The sequence below is a fragment of the Rhinopithecus roxellana genome, chromosome 1, assembly GCF_007565055.1.
Source record: "Rhinopithecus roxellana isolate Shanxi Qingling chromosome 1, ASM756505v1, whole genome shotgun sequence".
In the NCBI taxonomy this organism is placed as follows: domain Eukaryota; kingdom Metazoa; phylum Chordata; class Mammalia; order Primates; family Cercopithecidae; genus Rhinopithecus; species Rhinopithecus roxellana.
Window position 1 is genome coordinate 107,690,904 of NC_044549.1, and position 22,682 is coordinate 107,713,585.

Here is a 22,682-nt window from a genome sequence, read left to right on the forward strand (position 1 = left end):
AGTAATCATATTTTCAATAAATCTTGCAAAGAAAATTTACCACCCAGCTAAAATATGTAGAAACTGAAACTTCAGTATATAATTTAGCAAACATTTATTCACTTTGGATGAATTACAAGATTTAAATGCTCAATATTCTCAGTCGCTATCATAAAAATAATTGTGGTGGATTGCTAGTTGGTAGTTTCTTTTCCTCTCTAGTATGTTTAAAGACCCAAACATTTAAATACAAGACAATAGAACTGAACATTTGTAGAATAAAAATGAAATGCACAGTGAAATTTACGTGGAATGCATGCATTGTACTGCGGATTTGGGAGACTTATTTATATTTTTCATTTTTAAAAAGTAATATATAACTATTAAAAATTTTTAATACTGTACACTAAAGAAAAAAAGTTAGTCTTCTTACCTAGAAATAACAATTATTTAACTTTTGGTTGGATTTCCTTTCATTTTTTTTTTCTATTCACAGAATTTTGTTTTCTCCTACTTATATAATTGTATATTATGTACAATTTTTGTATCCTGCTAATAACAGTATCTCATAAGGATTTTCAATATTACTGCAGTTTTGGGGGAAACATTCTTTTAAGATAGGGAGAATAAAATAATAAAAAGAGATACTGTGACAGGATATATAAGAAATTAGGTAACCTTACCTAGGCGAGGAGACTGGAGGAAACTGGGTGGATAGAAGACAAAGGCCGGAGGGAGACTTTCCAACTGAATAGCTTTATATATTTCTCCGTGTGTGTATACATGCACATATTTAGTTTTTGAGTTATATACATGTAATGCTTATTTAAAATAAATTTATTTATTCATTTATTTATTGAGACAGGGTCTCACTCTGTCGCACAGACTGGAGTGCAGTGCTGCGATCTCGGCTCACTGTAACCTCTGCCTCCCAGGTTCAAGTGATTCTCGTGCCTCAGCCTCCTGAGTAGCTGGGGCTACAGGCATGTGCTACTATGCCTGGCTTTCTTATTTAAATTTTAAATAAAATAATTTGAGTCATTTAAAGTTTTACCATAACATTACCTTACGTGAATAGACCTTTATTTACATATATTTGCATAATCCCCCAATTAGGGAACTCTCAAGTTTTATTTTATTTTTTTCTTCATACATCAATTCGTGCTTTTAATAACTTTATGTAAGTGTGTGAATAATTGCCTAATTTGATTTGGGTATTAGTTGAAATAATCAGACTGTGTTACTGTCTGCAAGTCTGTTCTTATTTTTAGTATTTTGTTGTTGGCATTTTACAATGTTATTTAGAGACTAAAGCCTGAGTGATTTCCCTTTTTTCTTCCCATATAAGAACCACCTCTTTTTCTGTATCAGAAATCATATCAAGTCTAGGTTTTGCACTGGTATGTTCTGTTCATCTGAGGAAGTGAGAACATGCCAGCCCAGACCATGATGTACTATTGCTGACATTGTACCCATATGACAAATGCTCACTTCAGGTGGATCTTCATATAAACATCATTGTAAATGTTTATATATAGACAGAGTCCTTTGTCTCCAGAACTATGGTCAACTGGATGTGAGGCTGAAAATTATGGCCAACTTCAGTCTGGGTGTCTTAATGTGCTCTGGGTTCCAGTAATGCAATGTGTCTGTCTCCATGAGCTGACAGACTGGGCTGACTGGACTTCCCAACCTGGGCTGGTTTTCTGCAGGTGGCCACACTTACCCCCTCATTCCCTCAGTGCTGGTGGCCTGACCTGGCCTCCCTCATGCTGAGAAGAAACAGCAAAAGCCTTAACTTACCCCACAGCAGCCACAACACTGGCAGTCGCCACAGAGGGTCCCCAGGAGGCCATTGACCACCTGGATGGCGCAGAGAACCATCTGGATTCCTCCTACGACCAGCAAGATGGAGAAGAGGGTCAGATTCCAGGGAACCACCTTGAGAGGCTCTTGGCACTTACTCCACAAGGCTTCATCATTGAGATAATCCCTGTTGGTGATATGGGGGACAAAGGAAACATTTGTAAAAAGTGTGCAATTGCCTCGACTAGAAAGTTACCATAATGATGTTTCTTATGTGCTACTTTCCATCCAAAACTAGCTTCAGGAGAAAATACTCTGTACTAACAATTTAAATACCACAAAACTTACAGTTTTTATTGAGTACGCCCTGTGTGTCAGATTCTGTTCTAATCACTTCACACATATTCACTCATTTATTCCCCATAGAAACCTCTGGTTCTCTTTTTTGGTTTCACAAATAAGGAAGCAGAGGCACAGACAGGCTAAGTTACTTTCTCCCAGGTCACACAACTGGCAGAAAAATTTTTGTTAGCTGTCCAAAAAGATGGGCAAATTCACCATCTATGATGGGAACAGGAAAATGAAGACATTCCAGTGGTAGAATTTCACAAATGTTCACAGCTTTATCCTAGCTATCGTTGTTAGAGAGACCGTTTTGACTTTTGACAGATGACTTGTCAAGTGTAGTGGCCATCTGAGGTCATGTAAAGTACAAATGTGTCATATAGCTAAAGGGAAGAGCCTGATTTCAAGTACTAATTTTAACTAAATTGTGAATTTGACTCACTATATTTTTGTTAACATGTAGGAATCTCTCATACACAAAGATGTAATTAGTTTTCTTCAAAAGGAACAAATATCTCTTGCCTTAATACATATTTTACATAAAATGTGAATTAGGAGAAACTGTAATATATTTATATTTTATTATATAGAGAAAGAGTTTATTGCAATATAAAGGGCATTGTGGCCAGGTGCAGTGACTCACACCTGTAATCCCAGCACTTTGGGAGGCCAAGGTGGGCAGATCACCTGAAGTCAGGAGTTCGAGAGCAGCCTGGCCAACATGGCAAAGCCCTGTCTCTACTAAAAATACAAAAAATAGTTGGGCGTTGTGGTGGGCACCTGTAATCCCAGCTACTTAGGAGACTGAGGCTGGAGAATTGTTTTAACCCGGGAGGTGGAGGTTGCAGTGAGCCGAGATCATGCCATTGCACTCCAGCCTGGGCAACAAGAACAAAACTCCATCTCAAAAAATAAAAGTAAAGGGCATTGTGCCTTGAAGGATAAATGTGAAGTATACTATTTTGAGGCAAAAATGAGTAAAGTTGGTAAAATGTTGTGGATTATTATGACTCTTCACATTCTTAGAGGTTCAAATTGGTCTCTTTTTTTCCTCCATCCTTTCAGAGCCTTAATGAAAAACTCTTTATCTATCTACTGAATTTGTGTTGATGTTACTGTCTTTAGATCTTTATAACATTCATGGAAAAGCAAGGAATGAACACTTTGCTCTTGATTTCAAAATAAAACATTGTTTATAGCATTGATTCATCTTTCCATAAGAGTACAGGTACTAGTAGCTTGCTAGCTATGTGCCTTGTGTACTTACCTGTAAAATGGGAGTTACATTATCATATCATAGGGTTATTGTTAGGACTACATGAGTTAGTATGAGTAAAGTGCTTGGATCAGTGCTTAGCATATAGTAAGTGCTCAGTAAATGCTAGTATTGTCATTATTTTACTTAATCTAAGCAGTCTAGTCTACTGGAAAGAGCTGGTATTTTGGATTCAGATGAACCGGGTTTGAACCCAAGCATTCCCGTTAATAGCTATGTATTCCTCATGCAAGTTACTCACCTCCTTTAGCATCAGTTTCTTTCTTTTTCTCTTTAAAAAAAAAAAAAAAAATAGACGTGGAGGTTTCACTATACTGCCCAGGCTGGTCTCAAACTCCTGAGGTCAGTCCTTCCACCTTGGTCTCCCAAAGTGTGGTGATTACAGGTGTGAGTCACCATGCCCAGCCAGTGTCAGTTTTTGTGTGTGTGTGTGTGTGTGTTTTAAATCTATATAATGGACTAAGAGCCATATCACAATTGTGAGAATTCACTGAGATGATACACCTTCTGCATAGTTGTGTGAGATTGTCCTTTTTTTTTTATTTTTTATTTTTTGAGACTGAGTTTCATTCTTGTTGCCCAGGCTGGAGTGCAATGGCATGATCTCGGCTCACTGCAACCTCTGCCACCCGGGTTCAAGCGGTTCTCCTGCTTCAGTTTCCTGAGTAACTGGGATCACAAGCACACACCACCATGCCCGGATAATTTTGTATTTTTGGTAGAGGTGGGGTTTCTCCATGTTGATGAGGCTGGTCTTGAACTCCCGACCTCAGGTGATCCTCCCAAAGTGTTGGGATTACAGGCGTGAGCCACAGCACCTGGCCAAGACTGCTCTTTTCTGTACTTTTTTTTTTTCTCATTAAACTTTGCTTTAAAGGGTCTCAGGCCGGGTGCGGTGACTCAAGCCTGTAATCCCAGCACTTTGAGAGGCCGAGACGGGCGGATCACGAGGTCAGGAGATCGAGACCATCCTGGCTAACACGGTGAAACCCCGTCTCTACTAAAAAATACAAAAAAAAAAAAAAAAAAAAAAAAAACTAGCCGGGCGAGGTGGCAGGCGCCTGTAGTCCCAGCTACTCGGGAGGCTGAGGCAGGAGAATGGCGTAAACCTGGGAGGCGGAGCTTGCAGTCAGCTGAGATCCGGTCACTGCATTCCAGCCCAGGCGACAAAGTGAGACTCCGTCTCAAAAAAAAAAAAAAAAAAGGGTCTCAAAATTCTGTGGCAGATTTTTGGTCAAGTTGTTTCCATTAAAAAGTACTGGTTTTAGAAACTAATAACTTAGCCAGGCATGGGGGCACATACCTCTAATCCCACCTACTTGGGAGGCTGAGGTGGGAGAATCGCTTGAACCCAAGAGGCAAAGGGTGCAGTGAGCTGAGATTGCGCCACTGCACTCCAGCCTGGGTGACAGAGTGAGACCCCATCTCAAAAACAAACAAACAACCTAGTAAACTTAAAACTGCTTCATGAAAAAAAAAAAAATCCCAAATGGTTCATAAAACATTCTCCTTTCCTTCTGAAGGTTTTAGGATGCATTGTTAACATTAACCAGCCTTTTACTATTAAACTTAAATGGCCAAATGAGACAGACGGTTCTGAGGTCGTTCTTCTACCACTGATTAAGACTGTGGTGGCAGGTATTAGGGATAATATTCACTTAGCCTTCTGAGCTTTCTGGGCAGACTTGGTGATCTTGCCAAGCCTTCTGGCCAGCAACCTTCTTGTTCACTGTTTTGATGACACCCACAGCGATTGTCTGTCTCATATCAAAAACAGCAACATGACCCAGAGGAGGATAGTCAGAGGAGCTCTCAACACAAATGGGCTTCCCAGGAACCACATTAATGATGGCAGCATCACCAGATTTCAAGAATTTAGGGCCTGCTTCTTACCAGAATGGTGATCAATCTTTTCCTTCAGCTCAGCAAACTTGGAAGCAATGTGACCTGTGTGACAAGCAGCAGAAGGGCGTAGCTAGCACTGATTTGGCCTGGGTGGTGCTTCATTTAGCAGTGAAGCCAGCTGCTCCCATTGATGGGTCATTTTTCTGTTACCAGCAATGTTGCCACTACAAAAATCTTTGACAGATGCGTTCTTAACACTGAAACCCCCATTTTCCCCAGGAAGAGCTTGCAACATGGTGCATTTTAACAGACCTTAGTTGTAACATTGACTGGAGCAAAGGTGACCACCATGCTGGGTTTGAGAACACCAGTTTCCACTTAGCACATAGGTACCAATATCACCAACTTTGTAGACATATGGAGGGGCAAGATGCAAGGGCTTGTCAGTTGGATGAGTTGGTGGTAGGACACAGTCCAGACCTTCAAGCAGCATGGTTCCACTGGCATTGCCATCTTCATGGGTGACTTTACATCCCTTGAACCAAGGCATGTTACTACTTGGCTCTAGCATATTGTCACCATTCCAACTGGAAATTGATACAGATGCTGCTGTGCTGGGGTTGTAGCCAATTTTCTTAATGAAAGAGCTAACTTTCTTAATGATTTTCTCGTGTCTCTTCTGACTGTAGAGTGGCTCGGTGGAATCCATTTTGTTAAAATCAACAATTGGTTGTTTCATCCCCAGCGTGTAAGCAAGAAGGGCATGTTCATGGGTCTGCCCATAGAGATATCACCTTCAGATTCACCAACACCAGCAGCAACAATCAGGATAGCACAGTCAGCCTGAGATGTGCCTATAATCATGTTTCTGATAAAGTCTCTGTCCTGAGCATCAATGACTCATGCAGTATTTGCTGGTCTCAAACTTTCACAGGGTGACGTGTCACACTCACACTCTTCTTACCATTTATTCAAGACCCAAGCATACCTGAAGGAGCTCTTTCCCTTCTTAGCATCAAATTCATCGATGGTTCTTTGGTAGATTATACCACATTTGTCGATCAGTTGGCAAGTAGCAGTGGACTTACCTGAATCTACGTGTCCAATAGCGACAATATTGATATGAGTCTTTTTCTTTCCCATTTTGGCTTTGATTTAGGGGTGGTTTTCATGACACCTGTGTTCTGGTGGCAAACCCATTGTGAAAATGCCTTTTTTTTTTCAACATGAAACACCCGTCTTTCTGTTCTGCATTTTTCCATTTAGTCCTTTCTATCTTTACAATTTTAAAACTTGGCAATTATAAAAGGTTATAAAGATACAATATTTTCCAGGCACACTTTATGAAGAAAAGATCCTGAGGTGAAAGAACTGGCAATCCTGAGTCCCGGGCCTCTTTGGAGAGCCTGGACAGCAGTGGGATGACAGCACCTCCTGGTGGTGGGATTTGTGAAACGTTTATGGGGGAAAGTAGAAGCAAGGATTGAATTTGGGTGGCTGGAGAAATCATGAGTCCCTCTCCTGCTGCAGCCTCACCCCTCACAAAACACCACATAGCCACACTCAGGCCCTTCTTCTCTCCCCTCAAACTCTCCAGTTCTGGCGGTCTTTGAGACTCTGGCAAAAAAGGCTGTGTTCACGTTCAGTTTGATCATTGTGTCCAACTCCCCAAACCCAGGGAGAGAGGGGTCCTGAGTTTTTCATGGACCTGGCAGTGAAGCAAGGAGAGCAGAAGCAGTTTAGATGCACTTAACTGATGTTTTAAAGCATCCAATTATTATGCAGGTGTTTCCACCGGAGCTGTAGTAATACCATCAACATGGGAGCAAAAAGCCACAAATTTCACAGAACTCTCTTCTCAGCTGAGGACAGGAACCAGGGGGCCCGAATATGAATGCTTTGCTGGCCTGCTCTGTCTGATGAATTCAGATGCCACCTCTTCTGCAAGAAGCTCCACGATGCTTCTGCCCTCAGCCTGGGTTTGGTTTCCTTCTGTGCTCCCCAGCGCTCTGTGTTTCGTCTCTATTGTACAGAGCCCCTGGACCCCGCGCTGCCACCAACTGTCCATTTGTTTGTCTTCTCTTCAGGACTATAAGCTCCCAAGGGCAAAGACCATGTGCCACTGTCTCTGTCCCGAGTTCCAGCACAGGGAGTGCTTCATAGATAGCAGCAGGTCTCATTTCCTGGGTCCTCTGTGCCAGGCTCTGGGCTAGCTGCTTTCCATCATCTTTCCTAATGCTCCAAGGAGATGCTACTTTACTTGAACAGTACTTGGCATAGAGTAACCTTCAGTAAACAATCACTGAATGAATGAACATATACCCATTTTACAGATTAAGAAGGTGAGGCTAATAAATGGAAGTGCCTGGGTTTGATCTTAGGTCTGTCTGACTCCAAAGCCATTGCTCTTACCCATTACACAAATGCCCTTTGTTGGAGCAGTTATGTCCTTAGCATATTTGAAATGATTTATTTATGACATTTGATTTATACATCTATAATAGTATGTGAATCAAGGGTTACTTATATCACAATAAAGAGTTTTTTTGAGCCTTATCTATGTCTGGTTGAAAGGATTGAAATTAAGTGAAAGAATCATTATAAAAGCATAACAATTTTAAAGTTTTAATGCATGAAAATAAATTCCACTTACAATAATACTTTATATTCATAAAAATGAATAATAAGGCTGAATCAAGGAAGTATGTGGTAGGAACTGTGCTGAGTGCTTTATGTACCTCGTGTTATTTACTCTCATCTGAACCTGTGAAGTGCATGTTGCTGTTACTCACATTCATTTCACAGATGAAGCCTGAGAGATAAATGGTATACGGCAGAGGTGTGGCTAGACCCTAAGTCAGCCAAGGGCAAAACTGGCTCCTAACATTTGTGAACTGTTTCTGGTTCATGAAAGCTAAGATTAAATGGTGCAAATCCAATATCATCCTATTAAGGTGGCTTTCAGCTCTTGGGAATATGTTCAAAAGCAGCTTGTGATATTCTTTGCTAATAAGTAATTTCTGAAGTGCAAATGCAGATGGTCTTAGCTGAACGTCAAGGCAGAACATTTAACTGTGTTCAGTTCAGTGTCTTGGTGTCTGAACCACAGATGTGAGGGTACTCTCCTTGCCCTTGACTCTTTCTAAGGAGGTGGAGAGTTGCAGCCTGGCCCAGTAGTGCCATGCGTGGACCCATCCCTCCCTGACTACTGACCACTCCTGGCTCTTCCTCTATTTCCCCTCCTATGGCTGTCCCCACACCCTGTGCAGGCTGCTTTCATTTCAGCAGCTCAGGGTCAAGGGAGGGATGGCCAATTGTCTCAGGGAGGAAGACCTTGGATGGGAGGAGGTTCTACCTCAAAGGAAGCCAAGAGGGTGTATTTCAAAATGCCCAGGTTTCTTTTTCCTTCTAGGGTGTTTCTTTAATATGGTTCTCAGGACAGAACAAGTTAACTACCTTTGCTCCCTCCCTTAATATTATAATCAACAAACATTTCTGAGGAAAACAGTGCTAAATGCTACGACATTGCAGAGCCCTGGATTTTGTGCACTAAATTTGAAATCTCAGAGTCCACCTTGATTAGCTTCCCCTTTTCTCTTCACACCTAAACCTGATGACTCCATTTCAAACACTCTCTGAAATTTGTCTTTTTTAAGCCCCAATTCTGCTGCCTGGGTGATGTTCACCATCTTCTCTGGATTATGATGCCAGCTTTTATCTCTCTTTAGTTCCTGAACCCTCCTATATACTTTCCACATCACTAGCACCATCATGCCTCTAAAAGTCCAAAGTAGCCATGCCATGTCTTGCTTGAAGTCCTCTGCTGTGCCCTGATGTCCTGAAGGTCTGGCTGCCTCTCAGTCTCACCACATCGTGTGGCGGTCCCTTCTGCAAATCTCTCCTCATTCACACTGAGCTTCTGCCACGCAGTGCTCTGATGTTCCCTAAGCATGTCAGCCTTTTCATGCCTGAAATGTGTTTCTCCTCCCTCACTGGAAGGCAAACTTCTGCTCATCCTCCAAAATCAGCCCATGTCACCTTCTAGAAGAAAGTTCCCCCACACTCCTCCATCTCACACTTTCTGCATTATGAGGATCTGTTCCATGTGTTCACCCTAACCCACATGCTGAGAGGGCAGGAACCATGTCTATTCATTTTTTGTTCCATGTTTTGGATAGGCTTCAGCACAAAATAAGATACTACACACACACACACACACACACACACACACACACACACACACAGGTGTATATATACACCTATATATAAAAGTAGATATGTGTATATGTAGATATATAAATCGTGTGTGTGTGTGTGTGTATATATATATATATATATATATATTTTTTTTTTTTTGAGACAGGGTCTGGCTCTGTTGCCCAGGCTAGAATGCAGAGGCATGATTATGGCTCACTGCAGCCTCAACCTCCTGGGCTCAAAAGATCCTCCCACATCAGGCACCTGGAGTAGCTGGGACTACAGGCATGCACAACCATGCCAAGCTAATTTTTTAATTTAAAAAAAATTTTTTTCTTTTTTTGTAGAGGGGCGGTGGGGTGGGGAGTTCTCCCTATGTTGCCCAAGCTCGTCTTGAACTCCTGGGCTCAAGCAATCCTTCCACCTCAGCATCCCAAAGTGCTGAGATTACAGGCATGAGCCACCACTCCTAGCCAATTAAAAAAAGAATCCTGCTACTAATTACTAGCCATGGAGCCCTGGGAAAGTTAACTTTTTCAGCTTCATTTTTCTCTTTCAGGGATAAATTTCTTCTCAGATTTATGAGGAAGATTAGGTGAGATAATGCACATAAAAACACTTAGCACTTAATCATTGGGAAGAAAAAGAAGAAGGAAAAGGAAGAAGAGGAGAGAAAGAAAAAAGAGAAGGAAAAGAAGAAAAGGAAGGGAGGGAAGAGGAAGAAGAACAAGAACACGAAGAAGAAGCAGTTGCCACCATGGCTGCCCTTTGGTAATAAGGGACAAATGACAACTATCTCGAGTTTTCTTGTTTTGGCTCATACAAGTGACTGATCCTTTCTAGTCTCTGAGCAGCTGTGTATGAGTGTTAGGTTTCCAGCTATAACAACAGTTACTATATGCTGATTGGATAAGAAGATTCCACAGACCCTTTTAAACTATCAGATACCAGTATAGTACAGTATAGTAAAAGCAGTAGGAGGTAGAATCCCATGAGTTTTGCCAACAGGGAATCTAGGCAAAAAGCAGACAGTATGAGTCAATATAAATTGTGTTCTAGAAAAAACACTGTGACTTGGAGTGAGAAAACTTGGATTTGAGCTTCTGCCATTAAGAAACTGTATTCCTCTTGTCAAGTCACTTGTCCTCTCTGGGCCTCAGCTATCCTGCCTCTGAAGGAGAGTTAAATAATCTCATGAACTTTTTGTGAGGATCAAATGAAACAATGTAGGTAACAGCACTTTGTTAACTGAAAACACCAAGCAATAGAAAGTTCAATTACTGCCGTAAGAAATTCAAGGTGAACTTCTGTGGTCAGAGGGAAGATTTGGAGCTGGCAGTGGTAGATAATATCAAAAAGGAATGTGAGTTCTTGTCTCAGAAGGGAGGAAACAGGATTTGAGGAGACAACAAAATGCTGCTGAAGGTTTGCCAGATGGCAAAGAGGGTACAGTGAGACCTGGGCCCATCCCCTGAATGCTCTTCCTGTAGCCATCATGGCATATTTTATACCTTGCGCAAAGAGCAGCCTTACATCTTACATGGGATTAAATTAAAACATAAGTAGTCAAAATCATTCTTAAATAGCCCATAAATCATCTGGAAACTGTGATATATATGGTTTTGTAATACATCCCTGTACAGTAATTTTTGATCACATTATAGTTTGAAGCAGCTGTACAGATGTCTCGGTGTTCAAATCATTCTCCCTTCAGGTAATTATCAAAGCTGTGCAGTGAACAGAAGATAAATAGGGAATTCTGAAATGTTCCCGCTTGCCTGCAAGGTTTACCCTATTCTGTTTTTATTATTAAATATTTATAATCTGGTACCTGTTCTTGATACTAGTTAGTTGCTTTTGTGAGGGGTAGATAAAATAACATAGTTGAAAGTATCTATTACAGAGCAATGCACAATAAATGGCTGCAATGAGAATGAAAACTTGCTTCCCCAGAAGTACTAATATGGGGAACTTCAAAAAGTGGTTTCCTGTCCTTCCCTCAGTTTGGCATTTCGTGGGGTGGCCCACAGGCCAGCTGTCACTCCTGACCTTGGGCATTGATCCCATCCCATCCCAAGCAGGGCGTGCGTGTGTGAGGGGAGGGTGTTAAGTTCTGCAGTCAGAACACATGAGGCCGTTGTATGGCTTTGGAGTGTTGTTTGGCATCTGTTGTGTTTTCTTTCTCCCTCCTCCGTTTTGGACATAGATTTATTTCAACCGACTTTGATTTTCTAGGGTAATATTATTCACATAACAGAAAAAATAGAAAAACATGTTTACTGCGGCACTGATGTTGTTGCTGGAGTTAATAGAGGGCTCCTTGAAGCAAGACATAATCTGTAGCTTTACACGCACACCCCTAGGTGGAGAGAGTGAGCTGTCAGGGGAAGAGCCTCAATGGGGGCGGCTTGGGGGGCTCAGTCTGCTGGGATCTGAGTTCGATGCTCAAGCAAGCCAACCCCATGGTAGCGTAGCCCCAACAGTCCTCTCTGCATGATAAGAGGGCTTTTCACACAGTAGACTAAATGTATTTGGAAACTGCTGCACAAGATATGAGGCTGTTAGAGACCTTGTATTGCTTAACTATGAGAAAGGTGGGGATGTTTCATACGGGACATCTGTGAACAAACCGAGACTGTGTATCACAGAGAACTAGGCCCCTTCACTTCCCCAGCCTGAAGTCATTCTTAAGGTTCTTTAGACTCTCACAGTAAATGAATACGTAGAGGTTTCAGTTAATATACTGGTGTTCTACAGATTATTTTAAGACATGAATCTATTCTTCATGTGCAGGAAGATCCGATAATTGTATTTCCTGACTCTGTGGGATGTGCCAGTCCCTGTCAGACAGAGAGGCTGAGATGGTGAATGAAACACAAATGCTCCAAGCCCCCTTGGAGGTTAAAGTCTAGTGCAGCTTCGCCTGACAGATCCATTTACCATGATGGAAATGTTCTAGATCTGCGCTATTCAATAAAGTAGCTACAAGCCCTATATGTCTGCTGGGTACTTGAAATATGGCTAGTGTGATTAAGGAACTGTATTTTTAACTTTATTTCATTTAAATGAATTTGAGTTTAAGTAGTTTCACATGGCCGCTGGCTACTGGACTAAACAGTGCCATCCTGGTCAGCGCAGGACAGAAAGATGTGTATTATGAAAGGCTAAGACTTGAAGTTAGAAGTCCTGAGTTTGAGCCCGGCACTGTCCTCAACTAACAATGTGACTTTGAAGCTCGTTAAACTTATTAAACCTGCCTTGGCACAGAGTAATTACCTCTTGAGGTTACTATGAAGATTAAATTATAAATTTGTGGGATAAAGATCTTTACAGCCTACAAAGTACTGTGAAAATATGAAATGTTATTTTAATGAGGCTATTAACATTAACACGAGAAACCTACAATGATTTCAATGTCATTTTCTGTACATTTGCACTTAAACGATTGTTTAATTATAGGCAATTTGGGGTATTAGTGAAAGGCCTTGGGCCCAGTTAGTGAGTAATTATTCTTGTTTTCTATTATAAGATTTGCAATGAAAACTATTACTCTGTTTATTAATACTATTAGTTGCCTTGTGTTGCTGCTAATAAATATTTGGGTGCAAGTGATGACACAACAAATCTCTTCCTTCCCTCAGGCTAAAGGAGGCATCCATCCTCTTTTAGTTATTTCTCCTGGGATCTGTCAAAGGAGCAATTCGAAGTGAGATTCTATGCAACTTTGCTGTACTCCACAACTCCAGCTCTGCCTCAAAGGAGCACCGAGCCTGAGACTAATTATTCTTGTTTTCTATTATAAGATTTGCAATGAAAACTATTACTCTGTTTATTAATACTATTAGTTGCCTTGTGTTGCTGCTAATAAATATTTGGGTGCAAGTGATGACACAACAAATCTCTTCCTTCCCTCAGGCTAAAGGAGGCATCCATCCTCTTTTAGTTATTTCTCCTGGGATCTGTCAAAGGAGCAATTCGAAGTGAGATTCTATGCAACTTTGCTGTACTCCACAACTCCAGCTCTGCCTCAAAGGAGCACCGAGCCTGAGACTTGCATAAGGATGAAGACATGACATTGTGTGCAGTCTCCCCTTGGGCAATTTATCTGCCCATGCCCCTTGTGGTGACAGGTGGGCATTGCAGGGTGTGGTCTTACCCGTTGTGGAAGGGGTAGCCCCATGTATTATTGGCCATGAGGCATTTAGGACCCTTGTTGATTGAAACGGCTGAGACGATAAACGAGTATCCAGCTCCCAAGAATCCAACCACAGCAAATATCGTGGAGGTGAACATCTGAAAGAGAGGAAGAGAGACAGTCAAATTCTCCAGGTGGTCCAGAGGATACACTCAGCAAACCTAATCCACCTGCTGTTGAACATGGTGACTACAAGAAGTTATGGGGTAGGAGCTAGTCTTTACAGTAGATGGGGCCTGTGGAGTCTTCTAGAATGAATTTTGGTATCTTCTTTTCCCTTCTTCATTCCCATTTCCATTTCTTTTTCACCTTTTCATTGATGACGGAGGTGTTGATTCTGTTACCTTTGAGCCATGGGCTTTTAATCTTGTTAAAGATAAACTCTCCTCCCCAGGGCTGATATATAAAGCCAATCTATAATAGAATCAAAGAACCTTAGGATTGGCAGTAATCTTTTTTTCTTTTTGAGACGCAATTTCGCCCTTGTTGCCTAGTCTGGAAAGCAATGGCATGATCTCAGCTCACTGCAACCTCCATCTCCCAGGTTCAGACGATTCTCCTGCCTCAGCCTCCTGAGTAGCTAGGAGTACAGGCATGCGCCACCACGCCCGGCTATTTTTTTGTATTTTTAGTAGAGACAGGGTTTCACCATGTTGGCTAGGCTGGTCTTGAACTCTTGACCTCAGTTGATTCGCCTGCCTTGGCCTCCCAAAGTGCGGGGATTACAGACATGAGCCTCCGCACCTGGCCTGGCAGTAATCTTAAAAGTTTTCTGGTCAAATTATCCTGCTAAGGCTAGTCACTATGGTGTCTCATGTGACAGGCAGGTTCTACTTATGAGAAAGAGTAAAAGTTTAGAACCCCTCCTCACAGGCCCTCATTACGTTCCTTGAAGCCAAAAAGAACAACTCTAACCTGTCTTCCATTTAGCATCAGTCTTTAAAATATCTGAAGATTGCCTTGACATCTTTCACCCCTTCCACCCTTGGAACGTTTTCTCTTCTTTACGTTAAACAATCCAAAAAATTCCATTCTTTTAAATATTTTTCTATGATGGAGATTAATTAATGAAAAACAGATTAGACTACCATATTTTTTTTCAATTTTAAAATCAAAATAGAATTATTGATTGCAAAAGGCAGAAGCAATCCTGGAGTCCAACTAGGTTAACTCCCTCTTACGGATGAAAAAACGTAGGCCCAGGGATGTTAAGAACTTTTGCAATATCCATTGTAGACAGTAACTAGAAAGTAGCATGAAAACATTTAAAAATTTGGAGAAACAGGCAGAAAATGATCACCTCTATTGCTTTGATGAGAAAGCACAGGGTTTAAAGTCAGCAGACCCAGACCCAGGCTCATATCTCAGCTTTGCTAGTCTTCGCTGATGTAATGACTTTGCATAATGAATGTGTCCTCAGAGCTTTAGTTTTATCATCTTAAAATGGGCATGATAGAGCCCACCTAAAATGTCTGTTGTGAACATTAGACGTGGCAACCTAAGTTAAACAGTCAGCTATTTTCCCTTTCCCCTTTCATGTTATTAACAATATTATCGTAGTACATATCTGGGATGAGGTGGGGTTTGAAGGTGAAGAGGACCTGATTGTGCCTGGGTGATTGGAATCTATGTAATAATGGAGTTCTACTTTAGCTGGTATCCATTTTCATATCATAAATCAATGTATTTTGGATGCAACTTTTTAAAAAATTCTTTTTGATAGAAAATTTAACTCTTTTGCCAACTTATCTGATTGATGCAACGTTTTAATACCGAGCTCTAACTTCATGTGCTTTGTCTGACTCTCCTTGTAGAACTGACCCTTCATTCTTCATCTCTTCCAACCCCTATACTCTAGATTGCACAAACTTCTATCACAGCACAATGCCTCTAATACAATAATGCATAGAGTTTTGTTGTTGTTGTTGTTTAGACAGGGTCTTGCCCTGTCACCAGGCTGAGTGCAGTGGTGCAATCACGGTTCACTGCAGCCTCGACTTCCTGGGCTCAAGTGATCCTCCCACCTCAGCCTCCTAAGGAGCTAGGACTACAGGCATCCACCACCATGCCCAGCTAATGCATAGCTTTTTATGGCTGTCTTCTCCAAATAGAGCACAAGTTCCTTGAAGTCACGAACAATAAGTTATTTGAAGATAGGGCATTGCTTCCAAACTTAGCATAGTCTTACAGTTTTTCTTCTTCCTAGCTTATCAAAGTCACTGGATAACGACTTGTTGCATGTTTTCAATGGCTAAGGTTTCATATTACTAACTGTTTAGATTTTTTCCCTTATCGTTTATGCCTAGGGTATCTAAATCCACTCTCAGCAGCAAGAACATTCATGACTTTAACCTAGGTCAGAAGTAAGTGAACATTTTGGCCAATTTCTCATATTAGAACAGGCAATCTCTTTTCCAAAGGATGTATGATTGAATAAGTTTGAAAATTGCTGGATTACATAAATAAGTTTCATTCCTGCTGCACTTCTAAAAATATAGTACTTATGAGACATGAATTTGTGTAACCTTCTGAGAAGGAAATCTACTATATATGCTGGAATATAAGGAAAATCATTCACTCTCACATATTCCTCAGAAATGAGGGAATTACCTTAGAGTTGAGTCCTTATTTCATCTATCAGGCAATAAGGTATTTCCTCAAACACTTTATTTTGAACAACCAAGTACTGCACAGAGAAGACATCAATCAGAAACAACTCAATCATTGTTAGATGACAGAATTGTGTTAAAAACTTTTTCTTAACACATATTTATTAATTATTATAAAAAAGTTGACCCCATAGTTCCTAGTTCTGGATATTATAGTTAACAAACCTTTTAAAGGGCATTCTAGGCCTGGCACAGTGGCTCACAACTGTAATCCCAGCACTTTGGGGGGCCAAGGCGGGCAGATCACCAGGTCAGGCACTCAAAACCAGCCTGGCCAATATGGTGAAACCCCACCTCTACTAAAAATATTTTAAAAATTAGCTGGGCATGGTGGTGCGCGCCTGTTGTCCCAATTACTCAGGAGGCTGAGGCAGAAGAATTTCTTGAACCTGGGAGGCGAAGGTGGCAGTGAGCTGAGATCATACTACTGCACTCCAGTGTGGGCAACAGAGCGAGACTCCATCTCAAAAAAAAAAAAAAAAAAAAAAGTAGCAGGGTGAGGTGGCCCGTGCCTATAATCTCAGTTACTCAGAAGGCTGAGGAAGGAGAATTGCTTGAGCCCGAGAGGCAGATCTTGCAGTGAGCCGAGATTGCGCCACTGCACTCCAACCTAGGTGACAGAGCAAGACTCCATCTCAAAAAATAAAATAAATAAATAAATGGCATTCTAAAATAAGCACACTTAGTGTTGATAATTGTGGAGATCATTACTATATACCTGTAGGAGGAATGTTTGAACATTGTCTTTGTCTTTTGAGAGTTGATATTTGTGACTAAGGGTGAAATTTTCCCTGACAACATCATGCATAGACACATAAATGTTGTATTCAAACTTAAATGGAAAAGAAGATGTGCTGTGGGAGCCTTTTGATGGCCCAAAGTGTGTCTTTAGTAGTAGCAAAGACATTGATGAAAAGAAACATGAATATTTATTTATTTTAAAATAAATGGGCCGGGCGCAGTGGCTCAAGCCTGTAATCCCAGCACTGTGGGAGGCTGAGGTGGGCAGATCACTTGCTCCTAGGAGTTCAAGCCCAGCCTGGGCAACATGGTGAAACCTCATCTCTAGAAAAGCTACAAAAATTAGCCAGCCATGGTAGTGCACGCCTGTAGTCCCAGCTACTCAGGAGGCTGAGAATTGCTTCAGCACGGGACACGGAGGTTGCAGTGAGCCGAGATCACACCACTGCACTCCAGTATGGGCGACAGAGTGAGACTCTGTGTCAAAAAATAAATAAATAAATAAATAAATAAATAAATAAATAAATAGGAGAAATGTCAGTTCACAATCAATATATTAAAATTATTTCATATTTTATATAACATGATTTAAAATATGTTTATGTCACTGAAAGTTTATATATTATTTTTGGTTAAAGAGCTTTTTCGAAGTTTCTTCATGGGAAAATAAGACATGGTTTTATGTTCAGATTTGCCTTATATCTGCAGTTGAGTATCCATGGTACTTGCAGTTTTCCATTCTTATTGGATCCCATAAGTTTTTTTTTTTTTTTTTCCTGTGAGTGCTTATAAGAAAACACTTTGGAAAATGCTGCTACAATTTTTTTTTTTTTTTTAGTTTAGTTTAAATAGAGATGGGTCTCACTGTGTTGCCCAGGCTGTTCTCGAACTCCTGGTCTCAAGCCATCCTCCTTCTTTGGCCTCCCAAAGTACTGGGATTACAGTACTGGGATTACTGAGCCAACATACCTGGCCTACAATTCTTACTGAGAGCTTATATGGCTGGTTTCCTGTTTCTTAGCTACCTCTATGCTCCAACTAAATTTCTGTTCCATTAGATACAGCTAGTATAACTCTAGGACTAGAGCAAGCGAAATCTTACACTTAGGGCAGTTTCTTCTAATGCTACCTACTGCCCTTTCAGAAATAGGTTCTGAGTGGTCTGGAAACATTTGTTGACATATGGCAGATTGAGCTGTCCTCGTGAAAGACTAGGTGGTCACAGAGAAAAACAGATTCTATGAAGGAGGGGGGTCTCGGCACATTTTATGGATAAATCACAGGAAGCAAGATACATGCTGAGTCATGTTGCTTTAAGTTATTTCACATTGGGAAGTCTTAAAAATGACAAATTCTCTAGAATCAATTCTTAGAGATATGATCAGTCGAAAAGCCAGCATAGAATAACTTCAATTTATCATGGGTTTCATGACACAAAATGTTAAAAGAAAGAAAGGCCAGGCTTGGTGGCTCACGCCTGTAATTCCAGCACTTTGGGAGGCCAAAGCTGGCAGATCGCTTGAGCCCAGGAATTTGAGACCAGTCTGGCCAACATGGTGAAATTCCATCTCTACAAGAAATAAAAAGATTAATGAGGGGTGGTGGTGTGTGCTTATAGTCCTAGCTATTCGGGAGGCTGAGGTGGGAGGATCGCTTGAGCCCAGGAGGCAGAGGTTGCAGTGAGCTGAGATTGCACCATTGCACTTCCACCTGGGCAACAGAGCCAGACCCTGTCTAGAAAAAAAGAAAAGAAAGGTTCTTGAGATCAAGTTGACTACATTAGAGAGTAGACACTTCAAAATTGGTATTATTTATAGTAAATAGGTAAAAGTCCTGGGATATCTCTGGAAGGAGACAGTAATTGAGAACAGTGGGGACCTCTGAGAAGGGAAGTTGGCAGACTTTGGAATCAGATAAGGGAGTCTTCCTTTGTGATTTTTGTGCCATGGGCATGCTGTACCTGGTCTAAGTGAATAAATGGTGAAGAACGACACTACTGTGTTGTGGCCAAAGGTATGGATTACAGGCAGATGGATCTGGATCTGAGTTCTGGTTCCTCCCTCACAATCTTGGGAAGTAATCTTTTTTATTCCAGTTCTTCTTCTGTAAAATAAGGCTCATTAATAAGTACTTGCTTTACAGATAATATGTAAGATAGCCTAACCAGTAAAGGTACACACCTCTTGAAGATCAGATCATCCCCAGGTGGGATAGGCTACTAGCAATCCCCAGTGCCTCACTGATAGGACACCTAGAATTATTTTTCCTGTTCCCAAGGTTTGGGTAATTTCCCATGACATTAGCAAGCACTTGATCAATGTCATTATTATATTATAGTATTTTTGTTATCATATCCTCACATGCACTTACTTTCCACAAATACAGAGAGCATAACTCTGGAGAGAAAATATCCAACTGGCTAATTCCCTCATAGCTGCTCAGCGCACATATTCTGCTCACATTGTTAATGTGTATAGCATACGCTGCAAATGTTTCCCTTGAAAGAAGACCTGCAATCATATGTCCCCTAATTCACCAATTGCCAGCTTGAACACCTCCCTTTCTGTTGGGCTCTGGAGACAGACAGGTACCATCAGATCCCAGCTCTGTCTCCACACATGGTGTGTCCTGGGGTCATGTAGGTGCTTATGTTGGCCAAAGCACATCCTGAGGGCATGGACATTCCTCCTTAGTAAGGAGGAATAGAGATTGCCTGAAGTCTTTTTTCTTCTTAAAAATTAATATCCTCTATTTTTTGCCTGGGCTAGGCTTGGGAAGGGAGTGGGGGAAGTGGCAGTCAGAAACTTAACTTGCAGGAGCCCCAGTTTCCTCATTTATAAAATGAGGAGTTTAATGCCGAACTCAGAGGGTTGTTGTGAGAACTGAGCATGATAAATACGGAAAGCCCATTTTCTCTTCTAGGTGTTCACTTACTTTATTCATCCAACAAGTATTTATTGAGGATCTATGTGTCCTTCATACCCTAGGCACTTAGTTGGTAGTTCCCTCCTCTTCCCTTACACCAATGCTTGCAAAATCTTCCCCTAGAACTTACCACATCCTTATGAGAGACAGTAACTGCCATGATCCATTTTATAGCAGAGGATTTTGAAGCATAGAAAATCTTTACTGAAGATGTCGGTGTGGTGGCTCACGACTGTAATCCCAGCACTTTGGGAGGCCAAGGCAGGCAGATCAAGAGGTCGGGAGTTTGAGACCAGCCTGGTCAACATAGTGAAACCCCATCTCTACTAAAAATACAAAAAATTAGTTGGGCATGGTGGCTGGCGCCTGCAATCCCAGCTACTCAGGAAGCTGAGACAGGAGAATCGCGTGAATCCAGGACTCGGAGGTTGCAGCGAGCCAAGATCACGCCACTGTACACCAGCCTGGGCGACAGTGCAAGACTCTGTCTCAAAATATAAATAAATAAAAATAAAATATGTAGAAGTAGAATAAAAATAGGAGCTTAAGGAGAAAGCATCTGGAAAAAAAGAAATAAAATTCCATACTTTATTTTTTTTCTTTCAATATATTCCATTTTTCTAAAGGAATGGTCTTTCTTAAATATTCCTCAAGCTGGCCGTATTTCCAAGTAATGAGGAGGTAGATTAAGGATGCTTTTGGCCTGCAGGGCCTCTGCAAGAGGGAGTCCTCAGAAATGCTCACTCAGGAGGCATCTCTAGGGGGCACTGATGAGCCAGGCACGGGAAGAAGTGCTGACCACAGCACACAGACTGCGTTAGGACATGACCAAGACCTTTCTTCAAAACACGGAGGTTGATCATCTGGCCCTGCCTATGGGTGGGGTGGGCCTTGATCTATCTAATATGCTTTAAGGATAGTGAAATGCTTGCCTACCCAACACACGTCCTCATCAATCTACCTTTGGTCTCATTATTAAAGACACTCCTTTGAGTCAAATCCAAGATTTACAAAAGGCTCTTAATAAAACACATACTTAACATAAACGAGTTGACAAAATTAATTTGCTGCCCCACTGGGCCCTGAGAGATCCACTTTTTAGAAGGATTAGAGGGCAGGAGATGTTGACCAGCCACTGATAATGCTGCCAAGAAGCCACTGGGAATCTCAGGTTTGGGAGGATGAAGCTGTGACCTGAAAACAAACCCAGGCCAGGGTTCTCACTATTTTTGCTCCAGGGCTCACTTTTTCCGGCTCTCCTTTAGCCTAATTTATTTCAAAGAGCGCAGGTCTTTGGAGCTGAACTTCAGTCTCGCTCTGCCTCAGAGGAGAGCCATTTTCTCGGCTTTACCAAGAAACTATGAATCAGGTGATCCAAGATTCTTTCCAGCTTATTGTCTTGCTTTATCTCTGCAGCCACCACATCCTGCTTCTCCTATCTCCTACTTGGTTTTGCTACCCAAGGAAAGGGAAGAGAATGGTGCAGTGGGCCTCTGGGGAATGTTCCAGAAAGATATAATAAAGATGAGAGGAGAGAGAGAGGAGTCAGGAAAATAAATGACAGCGAGCAGACTGTAGAGAGGACAGAAGATTCAGCCTAGCAGCTGGTGGCCCAGTCTGTGTTTGCCTCACAGGCCTTTCCACCTGCAGGGCTTCCTGTGCACTGCTCCCTGTGCAATGCTCCACAGAAGCCCCATGTCCCTGAAGGAGCTGGAGCCTGGAGGGGAATGCGTGAGACTTCGGAAAATAATTCAGAACTTTAGCAGTGTAGTTCTCCCCAAACTAGTCTGTAGTTTTTGCTTCTTGTCTGACAAAATGCAAATACATCATTTGGGAAAAATGATTAGCCAGGTGAGGTGATGAGCACTTGTAGCACCAGCTACGCAGGAGGCTGAGTGGGGAGGATCTCTTGAGTTCAGGAGTTCCAGAAGTTTGGGACCAACCTGGGCAACATAGTGAGATCCCCAACCACCTCAAAAAAAAAAAAAAGAAAAAGAAAAAAGAAAGAAAGAAAGAAATGATTATTGCTTGATGCTCCAAAGCCTCCGAACATAACATTAAACAAACAAGAGTCTGAAGCAGGGGACATGAGCTCAATGGCCTTAGGGGCAGGAAAGGGACCCTAACTAAGTAGAGCAGCCAGGGTGGGCCCTATGGAACTCAGGCAGGCCCATTGAAGGCTGCTGTTGTGCCAAAATGCAGGCTAGGGGTGCCAGATTAATTTTTTATTTCTTGGGAAAAAAAGTCAGGTATCTAGATACTTTACATTCTATCTCTGAATTTTTAAAAATTGGCAGCTGATTAAAAAACAAAACAATCGGCTGGGCGCGGTGGCTAACGCCTATAATCCCAACACTTTGGGAGGCCGAGGCAGGTGGATCACCTGAGGTCAGGAGTTCGAGACCAGCCTGACCAACATGGTGAAACCCTGTCTCTACTAAAAATAAAAAAAAAATAGCTGAGCATGGTGGCAAGCACCTGTAATCCCAGTTACTCAGGAAGCTAAGGCAGGAGAATTGCTTGTACCCAGGAGGTGGAGGTTGCAGTGAGCTGAGATTGCATCATCGCACTCCAGCCTGGGGGAAAAGAGCGAGACCTGATCTCAACAAAACGAAACAAAATAAAACAAAAAATCAAAGACAAGAAATCCTTCTGCTGGCTACTCAGCATGTGGTTGACCCTGGCCCAGGGCAGCCGTGCTAGG

The 22,682-nt window shown here is 41.7% G+C and overlaps 1 protein-coding gene across 1 annotated transcript in view; it reads right to left on the reverse strand.

Annotated features, from left to right (window-relative positions):
* Positions 1–22,682, reverse strand: part of TM4SF4 (transmembrane 4 L six family member 4) — a 29,922-nt gene that overhangs the window by 2,548 nt on the left and 4,692 nt on the right. The window contains exons 3-4 of the mRNA XM_010356838.2: positions 13,605–13,741; positions 1,783–1,972 (exon numbers count right to left, since the gene is read on the reverse strand). Coding sequence (XP_010355140.2) covers positions 1,783–1,972; positions 13,605–13,741 — 327 coding nt within the window. The remainder of the gene's footprint in view (positions 1–1,782; positions 1,973–13,604; positions 13,742–22,682) is intronic.